The following is an 18,095-nucleotide window of genomic DNA, read 5'->3' as shown; positions in this document are numbered from 1 at the left end:
TTGTCATACATCAGTCTTTTTTCTCATTAGGAAATTTTATTTATAACTTGCTATTATCTTATTTTAGTATTGACCAATTCTTTTGGGAATGAAGTCACGTTTGATGGTTATGCAGATTTTTGTTTTTTGTATATGCTTAGATGAATACCAAAGTAGTAGTAGTACATTAAAAATAATTTTATGGTTATACCATTCAACCAAAAGTGCAACAAAACATTAAGAAAACCTTTTTTCGGTAAGTAATATTGCACCTCACTTACCAGTGATTTCTCTGAATATTACCAAATTAATTTCTGAAGAATACAATTTTATTTTTTTACCACTGAATAATTTTATTAAATTATACAGCCGACAGTTTTGTGAAAATATAAACACTCTTACCTAATGACATAGTTTCATAATTGTTAAAAACATTTGTCCCTTCGCCACTACCACCACTGCTATTTCCTCCTTCTCCTAAGAAAGACAATTGTTGGCTACTTATTTGACAAAAAATATCGATGAAGCCTTGATATTATGTTATACTAAACCCTCACTATGTTGCTTATGACATCATGGTGATGAATCAATACAAAGCATCATTGTACAGTGGTGTAGTCAACATAATTTTTAACACTCTCACTATGGGCTCAGTCCCAGAGACCAACCTCGTAATAATTTTGTGCTCGTTACAGTTTTCATACTATAACTTTTTAATACACGATGTGTATCTTACAAAATTTTGCAGATTATCAGTAATCATTACAAGGCTTTCATGCACAAAATATGAGATTTTTTTTTATTAAGTTTTAAGATTTTTAAGTAACGATTTGCTCGTGCATTTTTTCTTCTGAAATAATAACTGTCCAACATGTAGAGTAAATTTTGATTTTAAGATTAAAAATAACTTTTATGCATCAGAAAACTGTCAAATTACACATGTTAAATCTGTATAAACTCTTAATGCCCTCCAGATAATTATCAAACGTTTTTGTTTTGAAAGAACTTTATATTTTATCTGTTTTTGTCACTATTGTACCTCTGTACAGGTTTGGGTGATTTGAACAACCTCATAACCACCATAAAAAATTAGGAAATAAGATATAAATTACGCTTTTTTTCATTCTAGAATGTCTATAAATTGTAACATGAAACCATAAATTTTTAGTCTAAATAGCTTAAATCTCATAAAGTATACATCTATATATATTTATTATTTTTATTTTATTAACTTTTTAGCCATGTCTGACTAACATTATAGAAGCTTCAATGATGCGGCACACACACACACTTAGGTTACCATAACAAATAGTACAAAACTGGCCTTTACAAAATGACTATCTTGGCTTTGTTCTAGTAGACCAGTATTTTGTAAAATACAATCACATTTTGGTTATAATACATTATAAATGTATATATATTATTATTATTTACAAATAAGTATTTACATTTCAGTTATTTTTCTTAAAACATAGAACAGTAAATAAAGAAGTATAGAAAACAATGATCTCTTCTATTTACAACTTTGTACTCATTTTCTGCTTGCCACAATTAGCTAAGCCTTGTCAAATTTTGCACGTGGAGAATGTAAGGCAAAATAACTGTTTTATATATATGCATTTTGAAATAACAAGAAATCATAAATTACTGTAACAATACCACATAAATCCATTATAATTGATCAGGCTTAGTAACTAAGCTGTATTTGGGTCTAAAACATAAGGTATTTTGAACAACATTTTCACTTACCCCTTCCTTCCCAGATTCAAGACAAAAAAGAAAAAATCTTGGGAACTTTCCACCTTCAAGAGACTGGGAAAAAACCATATGGGGGACATTCTGAGCTTTTGATTCCTTATAAAGCCATAAAGGAGCGAAGTGGGTGTACATAAGAAAGTATTTCCAAAAATGGAAGAAGTGGGCAAGGCCACTGTGTTTGATTCAATAAATATTGTGATATCTCAGCAAATAGAACAGATGAGGAAGTTCTTATTTTATATTCTAGCTTATCAATATCAGTAATATCAGTTTTTGATTCATAAGAAACTATGGATTTTATACTTGGACATCACAAACATCTAATTTGAACCAAAGCTGCATTTAACATACCACATAACACACAAAAATCAATATTTGGGAATTTTTTTAATTATTTTAAACTAAGAAATGTATGATAATAACATTTGAATTATAAGCTACAATTTGATACCAAAATTATCAACAAACATTCATAAAATAATAGTTCAATAAAATTTTGAATGTAAGAGTACAAATGTGATGACATTCCTTTTGGCCTCTGACCATTGGAAGACCCGTAGCGAGAGGGATAATTCCAACATTATCTACTATAAATGTTTTCCAATTTTTGTAAAAATTAAACAAGCTTTTTGCAACCAGTTTAGATCTATTTTTAGGTTCTATTAAATGAATAAAACACAAAAATTATAAAACAGAATTACCATTTCCAAAGAAAAATATTAACAGAACATTTAAAATCATACAAACTATATGAAGGGCTCATGAGGATAATTTCAAAGTCCTCTTTTATCTCTTTAATATCTAGACTTGTAAATACAAAAATATTTGTTGGAATGCCATTATTACCTTATATAAGTAACCAACATCATTATAAGTAGCATACAAAACCACTTGTTCCTTAAATTCTTTATTTTTTAACACTTGGATGAATAATTGATTTTCATTTCTGCTTGCATCATAATTATGTATTGAGAGAAGTTCTTTAGAACTAACTTATAAAATCAATTTTAAAGAAACTGAACACAAAAGATAACTTAGAAAGGGCTGGAAATCAAGGACATCACACATTTTAGTATGTCTTATGTAACTTTATATTTCATATGCAGCCTTATCAATTGCAAGTTATCAATGTTTGCTTAAAGAAACTGAAAAAAAAGATTAACTACCAACCATTTCTGGCTTTAGGTTTGATTTTGCGAGGACAATTCTTGTCACGTTTCTTTTTTGAAGCTGTAGAGAAAAAAGGGGAAGGGGAGCATTATATAATATTTGCATACAAATAAAAATATATTCTGAAAACATACATTATGCATATATGCTATAAAAATAGTTGAACATTCTTACAGATTGGTAATTATCTGCTAAATAGTGCGTCTGTAATGTGGCAAAATGTATTTACATTATGTAAGGTGCTTCTTGTATTATTCTGTGGTCAAATTTGTTTTATAATTACTCTATAAATGTAATAGAAATTCTAGAAACATTACTGAACTTCACAGTACATGCTGTTAGTGAAGTAAGAAATACTGTTGGTAAGCAGCTTCTTATATATTAAGTTTTCCCAATTTCTTACAGTTAATCACATATTTTATAAGGGAAATTCCTGGTAAAAATGTGAGCGAAGTTACAGGAATAGGGAATAGCATGTAAAGTAAAAATTCCCTGTCTCAGAGATTATGTAGTATTTTTAGCGAGAAGAAGGAAAGTTAATTTTTAAAAGAACGAGTAAGAACTGGTTTTGTCATTTAACGTGCCACAATTACCATGATATTGATATTATGGACCAGAAACAGAAGTCAAAAAAAAAGTGACAAAGAAGGATCAAGGACCAATAAATAAATTACACACAGCTTGTAGAATACATGAAATACACTACGAAGATCCTTGTATCCCTACTATATTAGCCAATCAAATGGTAACAGACACAGCAAACTAAATTATGAACAGTAGTGTACAATTGACATAAGAGCTAGCTGCAAACTTCATTTCCAACATTACTTACAGAAAACTACACCTTGATAAAGGACTAAATAAGTAACGCTAATATTTCTACTGATATGGTGCATAGGAGAAAATTTCCAAATCTCAGTAGCCAAAGTTAAATAAAATTCTAAAATTTTTTTTATATATGGATTATAAGACTTGTCCGCAAAAGCAAACCTTTCTTGCAATGGATGGAAGTTTTTCATTTCCAGTACACAATGTAAATAAGTTAAATGGAATTGAAGGTCTGAAACATTTTGATGCAACAATCAACCAAGGAAGTATAGAAGATGAAAACACATATCTCACCTCATCAAAATGAAAAGCAAGAGAATATGATGATATAGACAAAGTAAAAATACCAGCAAAAAATGCAAGAATAATGAAGAAATACAGGCTGACAACAACACAAGTTCAGTGCTGAGGTAGGTAGTGGTAGAGACGATAACCGGACCAGTGAGTATCAACTAGTTTCATGGAATATTTACTATACTATGCATGTAAAATTTTGTCATTGGGTGGAGTTCAAAAGTACACACATTTATTATTATTTACCATTTCTGTGTATAAAAGACAGTTGCTTTTTATGTTCATTCCACAAAAATATCCATATCAAAGTATGTATTCACTTTAGACAATAATCAAGAGAGAAATGCTATGTCAGCTCACACTTTACCACTGTAAGTTAATTACTTTTGTATGTTTCGTCCAGAAAAGAATAACAGAAATATTTATGTTATATGATTGATTGATTCACACATGGTGGCAGTATGGTACCAAAGCATTTTGTTAATTCTGAAAAAGATGAACTGTGTTTGAAGAATCAGAATTAAAACATAGATTTAATATTTTTTTCCAGAATGTATGTTAAACCTCAATACATGTCTGGTATCATACGAGGACACAATAACCATGAAAGAATAGTGTAAGTGGGGATCCACATAATAGTATACCAGCTGGATATTATCATTAAGCAACAGATGTTGAACCAGGACTCAAATTGGTTAATGACACAAATACCAGACCATTAAAGGATGAAGTAATTCAAACTATTATCTGCCCAAAATAATTATAAAATTTCTGAAATTCATTATTTAATATTCAACAGTATGCAAATAAAAGAAATAAAAGTTACTAACTTGGATGACCTTTCCATTTATGAATTAAGAGAGGTCATTTAATTAATAGATGATAAAGGGTTAGAAAGTTTGCCACTTAATTCAAACAATCCAAGTAGTTGAATCTTAGGAAATCAACTCAAGAATAAGACTTTAGGGAACACTTTATTTGAGTCAAACAACTTGCACTTCTTAGTGAGACAAGGTATAGACAGAAATATAATTATCTTGGGGTAAACACCTCACTCTCTGGAAGTTATTCTGTTATACTGTAGAAAATATACACACATGTAGTTAGAATATAAATATTATATATTTTAAATAAATGATAGATCTTGTCTTTTCACAGCTTTCATGAATATGATTAATAATACATAAAGTCAGGAATTATAGAAGATTTAACATTTATTTCATATGATATATATATATATATATAATATATACACATATGTATAATTGAATCTTCTACCTACTTAAATGAATGTTAGGTTATTTTTTACCAAATAATAAAATGAATATTTGTTGCTAAAATATTTAAGTACCTTTCAATTAAAAAATTACTCACATTTTTTGTCATTCCCATAGTTCCAGTCACCATCATCTAAGTCATCAATATCACTATCAACTTTTCCAGTGTTGGCAATTCTGAAACACAAATTATTAACAAAATTAACTTTATTTGCATGACAATTCAAGATGTGTATGTAATTTATTAAAAAAAAAAAAGTCAAACAATTTTGTACCCCTACATTTAAGTAAAAACATTTAATAGAAAAACATCTTATAGGAAAATGACTAGCCTAGAAAACTACAGCCATGTCAGTGGAGAAATAAAAGCACTTAGAAAAGTACCAAGAAAAAAATTGCATGATTTCTCTTCAAACCTTAACAAAATACACTAAATCAATTACATCAAAAGCTTTCTTTCAGAGCAGCAAAGCTATACAGAGGTTAAGTTGATTATACTATAATGGTTTTGAGTCTCACTACATCACTAAAATCTATGTTGCCATGTTCAGGCCATGTTCTTTTTTATGACCTTTCATTTTGACAATAGCATTGAAATATAGTTTCCATTGCAAAAGACTCTGATGTAATACTGTCACATCAAAAACACACCAATCTTTCCTGCTTACTTTCCATAATCCATCTGGTGTATGAGGACAGTGGTTTCCTCGCACCCATTTCAACAGTCTAATCATGGAGAAACCCACAGATATTGCATCTAGATGCTTGACCAGTATGTATTCATATGGAATAGCATAAGTACCCTTTTCATTTTCCAGTTACTTAAGGTATGAGATGGTTGAATGGAAGGAATGATTGGAAGCTGTACCCTGTTGGTCTTGTTTTCAGATTGAGATCCTTCTTGATTAAGATGTATACTGTCGTCTGGGGCACATAGCTGGCCTTTGCTACTAATCTTTGTTTTTGAAGATTCTTACCTGTTACAAAATGCTACACTTTGCTTACCACTGCTGGGGTATAACTTGTCAAAAGCCTATTTCTGGATGGTCCTGATGCCTCAAGTTCATTCATATTATTTTGTTTCCAATGCCATTAAGTATACAAGGGATATCTCCCTTATGGAAATTGTAAATGTCAATGTGAATACACCTTTATAATCTATTTTTGATTATTTCAACTACATAAGTAATCAAAACATTGCCATTATGTTAGTTTGTTGTTAAGTAAAAAGCTACCTAGCTGGCCTTCTGTGTTCTGCCCACTAGGGGTATCAAAACTTGATTTTAGCATTATAAGATTTTTTCCTTCAAGTTTTTCAGCTTTGGATCCCCATGGCCCAGAGATTTAGGAGGGGAAAGAAGACTTGTTTTTGGGTCTCAGATTTGATTTCCACTGCCACCAAACTTGCTAGCTCTGTATTTGTTATGACAATGCAATTAAAGCTATTTGCTACTGTCACTAGAGGCAAAGCAACTATCTGGCAGCACTTACTGCAGACTCTTTGGCTTCTTAAGTATTAAATGAAGTGTAAATTGACAGTTTTTTCAATTGTGTTATGTTTTTAATTGCATAACTGTATACTTTAATGTTGTATAAGCAGGCAAGGATCTAAAGGAGTGGTCCAGACCTCTCAGTTTTGTTTTTCAAAGATTAATAATAATAATAAAAAACAGTTGGACATTCTTACACTACCATACAGTGTATAAAAAAGTTGGATGTCTGTGTTTTTATTTGATTGGCATTATTTATCACAAAACCTTTTTTTGAGCTTTTCAGAAATTAACATAGCTTAAATCTACAACAATTCAGACAAAGACCTAAGCTAATAATTGATTATTTCTAAGCCAATACAACAATATGAATGCCAACTATGCATTGCCTTATTAAATGTTTGCACCTTGGCTTTTTCCAGACACTCTAACAGTGTCTAGGTTTTAGATTAATGATTAATAACATGTTAGAATAATGCAATGGTTCACACAGTTATGAAGCCAGCATAACCTCATTTTTCTTTCTTTGCTTGTATGTTACGAAGCATGAAGCTACACAGTGACTATCAAAATCTGATTTTTAGCATCATAGGCCCTCAGACTTACTGCTGAGTCAGTGAGAGGTGATTAATTAGTGAGCCTGTCAATTAATCAATTAATAAAAACCACTAACTGCACAGTCTTAAGTGTATGAATAATTTGTTTAAAAATTAACTGTTACATAAAATTCCCAGAGGCAATAATTTTCAGTGGCATCATATTAACTACAAAACCTCAAACAATATCAGAATGTATTTATGATAGATGCTGTTGCACAGTGACTTTATACATCGCCTGTGTTTGTCATGTGACTTTCTGATTTTCATATTAAAAAATCATTATAATATAAAGTACTCAACATCCTGTATATATATAAACAAAAAATCCTCCAAGTGTAAACATCAAACATCAATATCAAAAAGAATGAAGTTATGAACAGGAATGTCAAAAAATATCACTCATCATTAACCATTTACTCATGACCAATAATGAAAAGGCTTACAGAATAGAAGCACTACAATGTGCACAAAATAAAATATAATTTTTTTAATTAATGATATACACACACACACACACACTAAGGAAATATTTGAATACAAGTTCTTCCATATATTATTAGTCTTTATTTTCACATTTTCTGATAAGGCATGTGAAAATATGATGTATATATAACTACAGCGTGAACAGATAAACTACATTTTGTGTAAACCAAAGGAAAGTATATGAAAATTCAAAGTCTAAAACAAAATGAAAAGTTAGTAAAAAAGGTCCTGTTTGTTTTGTTAACTGCATCGCATTTTCATTTCTTTTCTCTTCACAACATCACTATCTTTGTTAGGAAAAAAGAAATTCAAGGTTTGCTGAGCAACACTAAATTTTACCAGATTGGCTAGGACTCGTTTGCTGTGGTTTTTAACAAACTGACAAATACATGTTTTTTAAACAGTATACCTAAAGAAGTATGATCATTAATTATACAAGTTAATGTTAAAAAGAGGGTTAACCTCATGTTGTATCAATAATTTGTATATGTCACACCAAATGAGAGGTTGATAAGCTGGTGATGTGTTTAGCACCAGTACATTTGGTTCAGGGTGAGCCCCCAACTAATCAACAGTACAATGCTGTGTCTGGAAAGGTTTGTCACAGACTCTTTGAGGAAGGATATATATATACAGTGAGATTAATAAATTATGTATAGTCAAAGAACACATTTCAATGATGGGGGGTCTTCAAAGTTCTCCAGAGGAGTGGAAACACTCACCCACTGAAGTGTTTAAGACAGCAATAGGCACTTGCAACCCAACCAATGAAGAACAACACCATCATCAAAAAAATGAAGGATTTGGTTATGAAAAATAACTCTTTGACTGAAATGTCATTGAAATAAAACTGGACATAATTTCTCATATACCATAAACAAGATGGTAAATGAGAATTTGAAGTTGACAAAATCTCATAAATTTCCAGCTACATCTCAAAATCAACTTTTATCATAAGAAACACAGACAAAAAGAATGGAATCACATCAATCCATTAAACTCCTTGGTACAGCAATGAATGTGCTTTTTGTACCTTTAATCTCCTTAAAAATTGTCTCAAAGTTGACTTCCACGTGCAATGAAGAATCTGTACAAATTTTATTATGATGTTAGGACAAAGATTTATCTTTCTGTCCTTCAAAGTAGCTTATCTCGGAAATTGCAGTTCTGGATAATAAACATCAATCTTATGAAATGCAACTGACCTCAGGAATAGCATCTGCAGCCTTCATATCACAGATAAAGTAATGCTTGTTTTCTAACATTGAAAAAGTTTGATATTTGTTTTAAACAAATAGGTCTAAGCTGCTATGATTAAGTGACCTTCTTCAAAACATTCTTTATACAAGTGTAAACAACAGTTTATCCATCTAGCTTGGAGTAAAAATGTAATGTTATAGTTAGCAGTCAGCAAAACTGATTGTATGGAAAGGATTAAAAGTCCCAGCCTCATCCTTAAATATGAAACGTATAATATTATACAAATGTAATTTTATATATGAATATTTACTCCTCCTTAAAACCATCTGACAGACAAACAAAGTTAAGTAAATATAAATGCTCTACAGAGAAAATAATGCTGGGACTACAATATTTCAACATAAATAAATACTTTCAAATTCCTTTACCTTGCTAACTTTAATATTAATCAATAGGAAAAAAGCTGAATCATACTAAACTACAATTTGTTTGGAAAAATATAAATGAAAATTTGAATGACTAATGCAACACAAGCAATTAAAAAGAAATCCTAAAATGAAAGTAATTAACAAACAAATATTTGGTGTTATTTATTAACAGTTTGTTGTATGAGTAACATTAAACTGTTTATAAAGTCATTATACACACAACATCCTGTTTTTTAACTAAAACCTTGACACTTTGCTATTAATAGTTTCATAATAGGCATGAGTATATTACTATTTCATAGGTTTCTTTACAGCTATTGATGATATACCTTTTGCTTGCAAGACGAGAACTATTTCTGCCCATTCCCATGCATTTTTCCAAATGTGGAGCAAATCTTGAAGCAGCAAGGTTTCGCTGACAATTTGGACAGATGCATTCAAATTGTTTTTTCATGGGTACTTGACCAAACACATCACGGCCAATTTCATCTACAATTTCTGCAAGAGTACCACCATATTACAGTTGAACACATTATATATATATATATTACACCTTTTCTTTGTAAATAATTAATACTTGAAACACATGTTTCTTGTATATAGGTTTTAGTCTTTTTGTTTTTCTTGTTAAATATATCTTACTCATTACAAAATTGAGATGTAGCAACTGACAAAGATATCACAAGGAATTAAAAAATGAAGCAACTACCAAGCTCTTCAGAAATTTTTAACTCTCTCTATCTTTTTTTCTTTCTCTCTCTCTATATATATAGAAATTAAAAATGAAGCAACTACCAAGCTCTTCAGAAATTAACTCTCTCTATCTTTTCTCTCTCTCTCTCTCTCTCTATATATATATATATATATGTGTATATATACATATACATTCTAGAGAAAATTAAGTTCACTTAACAGTAAGCTAGTACTTAACTGATTAGTATTTAATGTAATTATTGCCAAGTTTATTACAGAGTTAAAATGACAATTTTTAAAAACTAATACACGTATGTATAAATACACACATAACATGGTTCACTTACCAAATTTCTTCTCACTTCCAGTCATGAAGGAACAGACAAATAGAGAAAAACATAAAAAAATTATAAATACATAAAATCTTAGAAAACACATCCAGCAAATGTAGTTACAAAGTAGGCAACTGTACTTGCTTCAGAATAAAAATATTTGAACATTGCAACACATTAAAAATAATAACATCTTCCAAGTCTCAGGTGTAAACATTACACTTTGTACAACAGAAACTGAAAGTTCTATATACATACTCTCTTTGAAAGCAAAAATTCTGTTCAAACAGAGGACATTCACATCAGTTGTTTGTTTGTTTGTGTTATTGCGAAGCTTCACCTGGCTATCTGCAGTTTCAGGTATTTTGAATGTTAAAGATATTAGGCTCATATTAATGAATATACATGTTTTAAATATTAAAACATTTTCATTTTAAATTATATTCATACAATTTTGTAATTATTAGACTTTTGGAATTAAAAAACATTATTTACTAGTTGCTATATTCAAAATTCATATAACTTTGTAACTATTAGAATTTCAGAATTATAAAAAACAATATACTAGTCAATACTAATAAGATAAAACTGTCTGTTGAAAAATGAAAAAGTTATTGTCAGTAAATACCATCAATAGAAGCTTGGTATTAACATATCTTACAGAGAATGTATCAATATGCTTACTGACAGATGTTTTAATATATTAAGTTACAACATTTCAAGCATCACAAGTTTCAGCTTTTGTTCCATTGCTTTGTGTGTGTGTGTGCGTAAAAGGACAGAATTTGACAGGACTATGTCAAGTAGACTTTAAAGCTCAGATATGGAGTAAGGAATGAATGTCAACACACTAAAGCCACCTTAGTATATTTATATGTAAAGTGAAATAATTTTTTAACATTCAGTTGTAAAAGATACTTACTCTTCCTTGGATTCATCCAAAAACAAAAATCCAAGCTTCACAGCTCTATGAACCTCGAAACAGAGCCCCAAGCTTACTTCATTTGCCACTTCATCATAAATATCCTGACTGAAAGACTATAAAATTAACTTTCATTAATTTAAAAGAGGTATGTCTAACCTGAGTTAGCCCAAAATAAAATTTAGTCATAAAAAGTGACCACTATTTAGACACTAAACTACAGTAGTATACACGTTAAGGTGGTCCTTATTTGCAGGTAAAATTTCAAGTTAAAAATTCGAAAGCTCCCATCCCCTCCAATGTACACAAAAAAACATTAAATGTCAAACTTCATCCAGTTTGGACCATAATTAGAGGTTGCTCAATGAGGTTAAAGTTCTAGACTGCAGTGGGCAGGTATTGTAGGTTCTATATGATAGAAAAACATATTAATTATGTATTATAAAGGAGTTATTTAAAGTATATTATTATTTCATATGAGTTTGGTGTAGTTAGCCACTTTTGCATTGTTATTATTTCCTTTTAGCTGTTAGGAAAGTGTCTTCTACGATCCTGCACAACTTTACGGAGGAAATATTTCTGTTCTTCTTTCTTGGTGATAATGGCATTATACTCCTCAATAAGGGCCACACCTCTTTCAGCATTGTCATTTACAACATTCAAGTGTTAGACTGTCTGTAGTGCCTCCCTGTAGTCCTTTCTGAGCTCCCATGACTTAAGGTCATAATTTAGGAATCCAGATGAAATCTACAATTGACATGTCCTAACCCTTCCTGATATTTGGTTGGATGTGCTTTTGGAGGTTCATCTATGCCTTTACCATTGCTCATTTTGTCTCTGGATACAGTTGAATCAAAGAATGTCAAACCAAGTTCTTCATTGAGATATCATAAATGTTCAGCAAATTTTTGACAAGCAGATTTTGAAAGAGCAGAATTCACTTTCTTATACTTAACAAGAAATTATTGGAGGTTAAGATCACTTTGAGGAGCAGAAATAGCATTAGGAACAGTGAACCATGTTCTATGATAGACTTGAACCATAACAACAAAGATGCAGGTGTCACCAAGTCCTTTTCCTCACAGCCAGCAAGCTTAAACTGTTTGATAAATATACATATCTTGAAGGCATCTAATACCTTGCCATCCGTCATACAGTGCTACAGGTGCTATAAATCACACTCCACAAGGAGAAACGCATCCAAGAAAGGTTATGGCTAGTTCAAGAAGCTCTCAATAACCATCTCTAGGTTGGCTGACCTAAAGTTGTCTTGTAGAAATTCAAGAAACTACCATCATGTCAAACAGAAAATTCCAGAAGTAAAGAGTGACAGCATGGATTATCTATGTATGGAGTGTTCTTGAACATTTTGAATAATATAGAATACTCTGGAATATGCTACAATATCTTGGAAAGTGCTAGAATATTCCATAACAATGCACCAGAAGATTCCAAAATTATTTAGAATATTCTGAAACATTCTATAATATTCAGAATATGTGGATATAATACAAGCTACAAGCTAAAATTTCAACTACCTTGAGCAACTTCTAAATGTTATTCAGTATGGATAAAATTTAGTGCGAATTACTTATTCATATATTGGAGCAAAATGAGTGTTGTAAATCAAACTTTCAAAAACAATTATCACCCTATGTATATTATTTAGAATGTAATGACATTTGTAATTTTCAGTCCTTTTCTAACATGCAGCCTTAGAAATATCTCTGAAAAAGAAATGGGGAATCAGAACTTGAAAACATGGTACACTATATATGAAGTTATTTGTAATGTTTGTGGTTCATATATGAAATAAACTATACTGTCTAGTTTATTTATACATTGGACAACTAAAAAACATTTGGTCTTTCAAAACTGTTCATGCATATAAATACCCAAGAAAAAGAAATATTAAAACCACCCTTTATATTTCTGAAAATCAATGATTCCCTTCTTAAACTCTTGTACGGTACTAGCCTCCACTTGTGTTGAAAGCAACTCAGTGCCTAAAGATAATAACCAAGGTATATATAAAGTTGTCATGATTGGATTCTAGTCAATTTTTTACAAATGCTAAAGTTGTATCCTCTTGCTCAAAATGTCTTCAAAATTCAGCATATAGAAAACATAAGCCTTATCATCCCAATTCCCTGAATATTCATCTCTTACTCTTTTTTTTTTTCAAAAGAAATAAAATAACCCAGTCCCAGAATTATCCTTGTGTCTCTCCCTTGAACCCCATCGATTAAATCAATATCTATTTTTATATAATGAGATCAAAATTACATAATAATGGAAGCAAGGTACCAACTAATGATTTCTATAGAGATAATTATACTCAATGTCTATAAATACATCATCAAACTATTAGATCTACTAAAACTATCAACAGAGAATTGCCTAGATAGCTTGAGCAACTTATCTAGCATTATTCCAAGATCCTTTCTTTACTCATGTTGATAACCCAAATGGATTACTGGCACTTACTATAATTAAAGGTCATTTTCCAAATGTTTGCCCAACTTATCAAAGGAGTCAAGTCATTCCGTAGAAATGCCTCAACATACTCAATACAAATAAAAATACACAAGAGTTTGTTATCAGCAAATTTCACTAGTGCTAAATATACTCCTGTCAATGTTATTAATGTATATAATGAAAAGCAAAGTCCCAAGCACTGATCCCTGAAGCACACCACTGATTCACTTGCAACAAAGGAACAATATGACTGGACTCCGTGATAACAAGTGTTTGCTTTCTCTCATACAAACACCATTCAATTCAACTAATTTGTCATTCCCCAACCCTTACATACATGGTTTTCTTAGCTAATTGTTTGTGTGGCACATTTTCAAATCCACACCCTTTCCATCATCCAAATAACAAGCAATATCTTCAAAAAAAGTTAGCAAATTATTAGTAAGATAAAATTTCCCTTTTATGATATCATAATTCAATAAATTAGTTGCAAAGCTGCTTTTTTTAAAATTCTAGAATTTTTCCATTCCTTTGGTAACTGTACTATATTTTTCAGGGCAAATCTTATCATTTCTTTTAAGAACAAAAATAACCTTAGCAATTCTCCAATCTTTACACACCTGCACATTGCCTTTTCACAATCCAATAGGGAAAGGCTTACATTTTTTCACCTTTAGCTTACTTGAAAATACCAGAGGAACCATTTTTTGGTCCTGGTACATTATTTCAAGCCTCTCACTCTTTTTAATTACCATCCAAGTATAAATATCTAAATTATTCAGGTCAATTCCACTGTTTCCAATAAGATGTTCAGCATCAGAATTATAGCTAAGTCATTTTAAATACTCAACTTTCTTTTATTCTTTAACAAAACCAGCATCCTTTATGGGCTTAAGCTCCATTTTAGCTCTAACATACTCACAATAAGTCTTTGCTATTAATTCTAACATTATCAGACAGCTGTTACTCTATGTCCTTTTTTGATATCCAAATTATTTTTTAACCAAATTTCTATAACTCCTTATACCTTTCTTGTTATATTTTAATTTTGATTTCTTAAACTGATGGTACTACCACTTTTCTTCTATATGTCTTTACTAAGACAATTAGGTTTGATGTTCCCCATTATTCTTTTCTTCTTATTATTATGAACAAGCCTATTTTTTGAATTTAAAGCAACTTATTTCTTAAATTTCACAGATCTATCCCATGTCAGCTATTAACTCACTATCCCAATTAATTAATGATATATATTTTTTGTGACTTCAGAATTGGCTTTCTGAAAACAAGGAACTAAAAATTTCATTTTGTTCCTTAGGGTTAATTATGCAATGATCACCTTTCCTAAACATTCAACCCTTCTAACTACATCCTCATTAGTGGTTAACAGTAAATATAAAATGGCATCCTTTATGGCTGGCTCTATGACTGTTTGATATGGAAAACCACCCTGAATCACTTCAATAAACCTCCCATTCTTCCACACTATTCAAATCCATATAATAATCTCAACTACTGTGCCTAACATTAAAGTTCTTCATGATTATTAGTCACAACTCTGATCTCATTGTATAATTTCTCTTTGACATCACTTGTCTGATCAGTGGTCTATAATGGCTGCCAATTAAAAACCTTCTACTCTTGAAACCCTCACTGTAACCCGTACAAATAAAACCTCTTCAATATCATTTTTTATGTCTACAACCACATCAGACTGCAGTTCATACTTTGTATATAAAGAAAGCCACTACATACCTCTTTCAAAACTTTTATCACCATTATACAACTTATAACATGGAATTTCAAAATATATATTCCTCTTATCAGTGTTCCCTACATCACGAAATTGGAGTACTTTCCATGATATGGTAGTCTTCCATTTCAACTTGAGACCTAAGCTCATACATCTCCCTTCTAAAAGTTCTAGCAGTAAAGTAGCAGCAATTAAGCTCATTTCAAATCTACTATGCTTATATTTAAATCTGACATTTATCTTTAAAACTACTGTTATGCTTTAAAAGCTCTTATTGCAGTCTCCTCATTTCCCTTGTTTCTTTATCAATTTCTTACTTGCTTCCAATTTCCAAAATTTCCTACCATCAAATAAATTTAACCTATATTTTAAGGAAGTTATTTAGAGCTTGTCCAAACACCCTGCTACATAATGTGCTTAACAGGAGCCCTACTTTGAAACTGAATTAGAAACAATTAAATGGTAATTCTAAATAATTTCTGAAAGTACTAAAATACTTTAGTGTCTCCTAAGTATTAAGAAAATAACATAAATTCTCTTTCTTATTTAATTGTTTTGTTTATATTAAAATTTCAATATAATTTTGAGTCGGTTTAGAAACATAAAGTCCAATAAATAATTATAATCTTCTACCTAAAAACTGTCAGTAAAGTTAGACCTTATGATCTGAGAAACACTTGCCATTTAAGATTTTTTTTTTCATTTTAGCAAAATACTTTCTCTTTGCCACTGTGAATAATGACAAAAATAGTGATGAAAAGAATTCACATTTCAGATTTGACTCTTAAAATGTTGTATCTAGACTGGTACGGAAAATTAACAGTAGCCATATCATTGAGTTCTGTAGCCAAAAGTAGTATACAATGTACACAAATATTCATCAGAACATTCAACTGATAATAATATTAGAGAATGTACATTAAAATACCTAGATAAAGATGCTGTTTTTTTTTATAAGGCTAGGATGCAAGGATCATGCATGCCATGTGTGAGAGTTCAATAACAATGAGCAGACTAAGAAAGTATAAATGTTAATTATTGTGTGTGTTGTGCTCATGTGCCATTGCCAATTTGGGAACACTTTGTGCAATAAACTATAATCCTGTTTTTTAAATAACTGATAACAGCCAAGTATACATACACAAAAGAAAAGGATCATACTGGCTTTTATTCATTTAATGACATGTAAAAATTACTGTTCAAATAATTATAAGCTTCTATAAATGCATGTTTACCTAAATAGCGATACAAACCAAATACAATGCAAATGAATTTGTGATTGTAGAACTGCTTGATTGTACCTCAAACTTTTGTCCGATGCTGTTTTAGGTAGTAGTGGAATTGTAGACATTAAGGCTTTATTGTTAATCTACATGGTGTTGATGTATCCTTTGATTAGATGCAGTAATTATGATACAACTACACAATATGCGAGACTGATTCGTGAATGTTCTATTTCTACTGTAATCATCATAATTTTTTTCCATTAAGTACAATGACCAAAAGGAAGTATTCTGCTCTCACCAAAATGAAATACTGATTGTTAGTGGTGTTTAATTAGAATCCTAAAAAAGGTGGTCAACCCAAACTAACCTGAGAAACATTAAATTAATTAATCTACACTCTAAATAATATTAAAATATTGTTATAGTATCTGTACACACCCATACATACAGAGGAAGCTGTTAAGAATAAAAAAAACTTTTTGACCTGCGTGACAGAAAAATTTCAAATATTTATTCTAATAGGATAAAACAATGTATACATAAAGTATTTTATATAACATATATATATATATATATATATATAATACATACACACAACACACATTTAATATTACACATTCATTAGAGCTGTAACAGAGGGTAGATTTTGACCTTTGAAGTTTCAGAACACATTAATGAATAAAGGTTCAAACCTTCAATAAAACTAATTTGTATAATTTACTGATGATGTGACCAGAAATAGTTCATATTTCATTGAAACACTCTTTTATTTTACACGTAAAAATATTCACATATAATTTTAAAATACATTATAGAGAACAGCAATCATGTTTTAATGCATTAAATGAAATAAGAAACACATTACTATGCAAACATATTTGATATAAGGTGGGATACTTACATATTCCTAATAGAAAGAAGGGTAGCTACAAGTAAAACCAGGTTGGCTCACAAAGAGTTTAAGAAATAAAATTAAAGAAAAGCATAATAAATTTAAGAAATTTAAATTGACTGGTATGACAGGAGACTTAGAAGATTAGGAGAAAGTTGGTGAAACAGGAAATTAGGACATCAAAAAGGATGTATCAAAAAAAGTTGGCTGAAAATGTAAAAATTAACAGTAAGGATTTCTTTAAATACATTAAGGGGGGAAACAAAATGTTAGGATAGGACTCTTGAGGGATG

General features: G+C 30.3%; 1 protein-coding gene across 9 annotated transcripts in view; it reads right to left on the bottom strand.

The window, feature by feature from the left end:
• Window positions 1-18,095, bottom strand: part of LOC106456981 (ataxin-7-like protein 3) — a 39,825-nt gene that overhangs the window by 16,773 nt on the left and 4,957 nt on the right. For 8 of the 9 annotated variants that reach the window (XM_013916363.2, XM_013916365.2, XM_013916366.2 and 5 more), the window contains exons 3-8: window positions 11,454-11,569; window positions 10,547-10,560; window positions 9,836-10,004; window positions 5,404-5,483; window positions 2,908-2,967; window positions 382-456 (exon numbers count right to left, since the gene is read on the bottom strand). In XM_013916363.2, the coding sequence (XP_013771817.1) occupies window positions 382-456; window positions 2,908-2,967; window positions 5,404-5,483; window positions 9,836-10,004; window positions 10,547-10,560; window positions 11,454-11,569 (514 nt within the window). The remainder of the gene's footprint in view (window positions 1-381; window positions 457-2,907; window positions 2,968-5,403; window positions 5,484-9,835; window positions 10,005-10,546; window positions 10,561-11,453; window positions 11,570-18,095) is intronic. The other variant, XM_022382783.1, reaches the window with a different exon arrangement.

Source organism: Limulus polyphemus, unplaced genomic scaffold (genome assembly GCF_000517525.1).
Source record: "Limulus polyphemus unplaced genomic scaffold, Limulus_polyphemus-2.1.2 Scaffold277, whole genome shotgun sequence".
In the NCBI taxonomy this organism is placed as follows: domain Eukaryota; kingdom Metazoa; phylum Arthropoda; class Merostomata; order Xiphosura; family Limulidae; genus Limulus; species Limulus polyphemus.
Note: the sequence above shows the minus strand (reverse complement) of the source record. Positions and strands in the feature narration are given on the sequence as shown.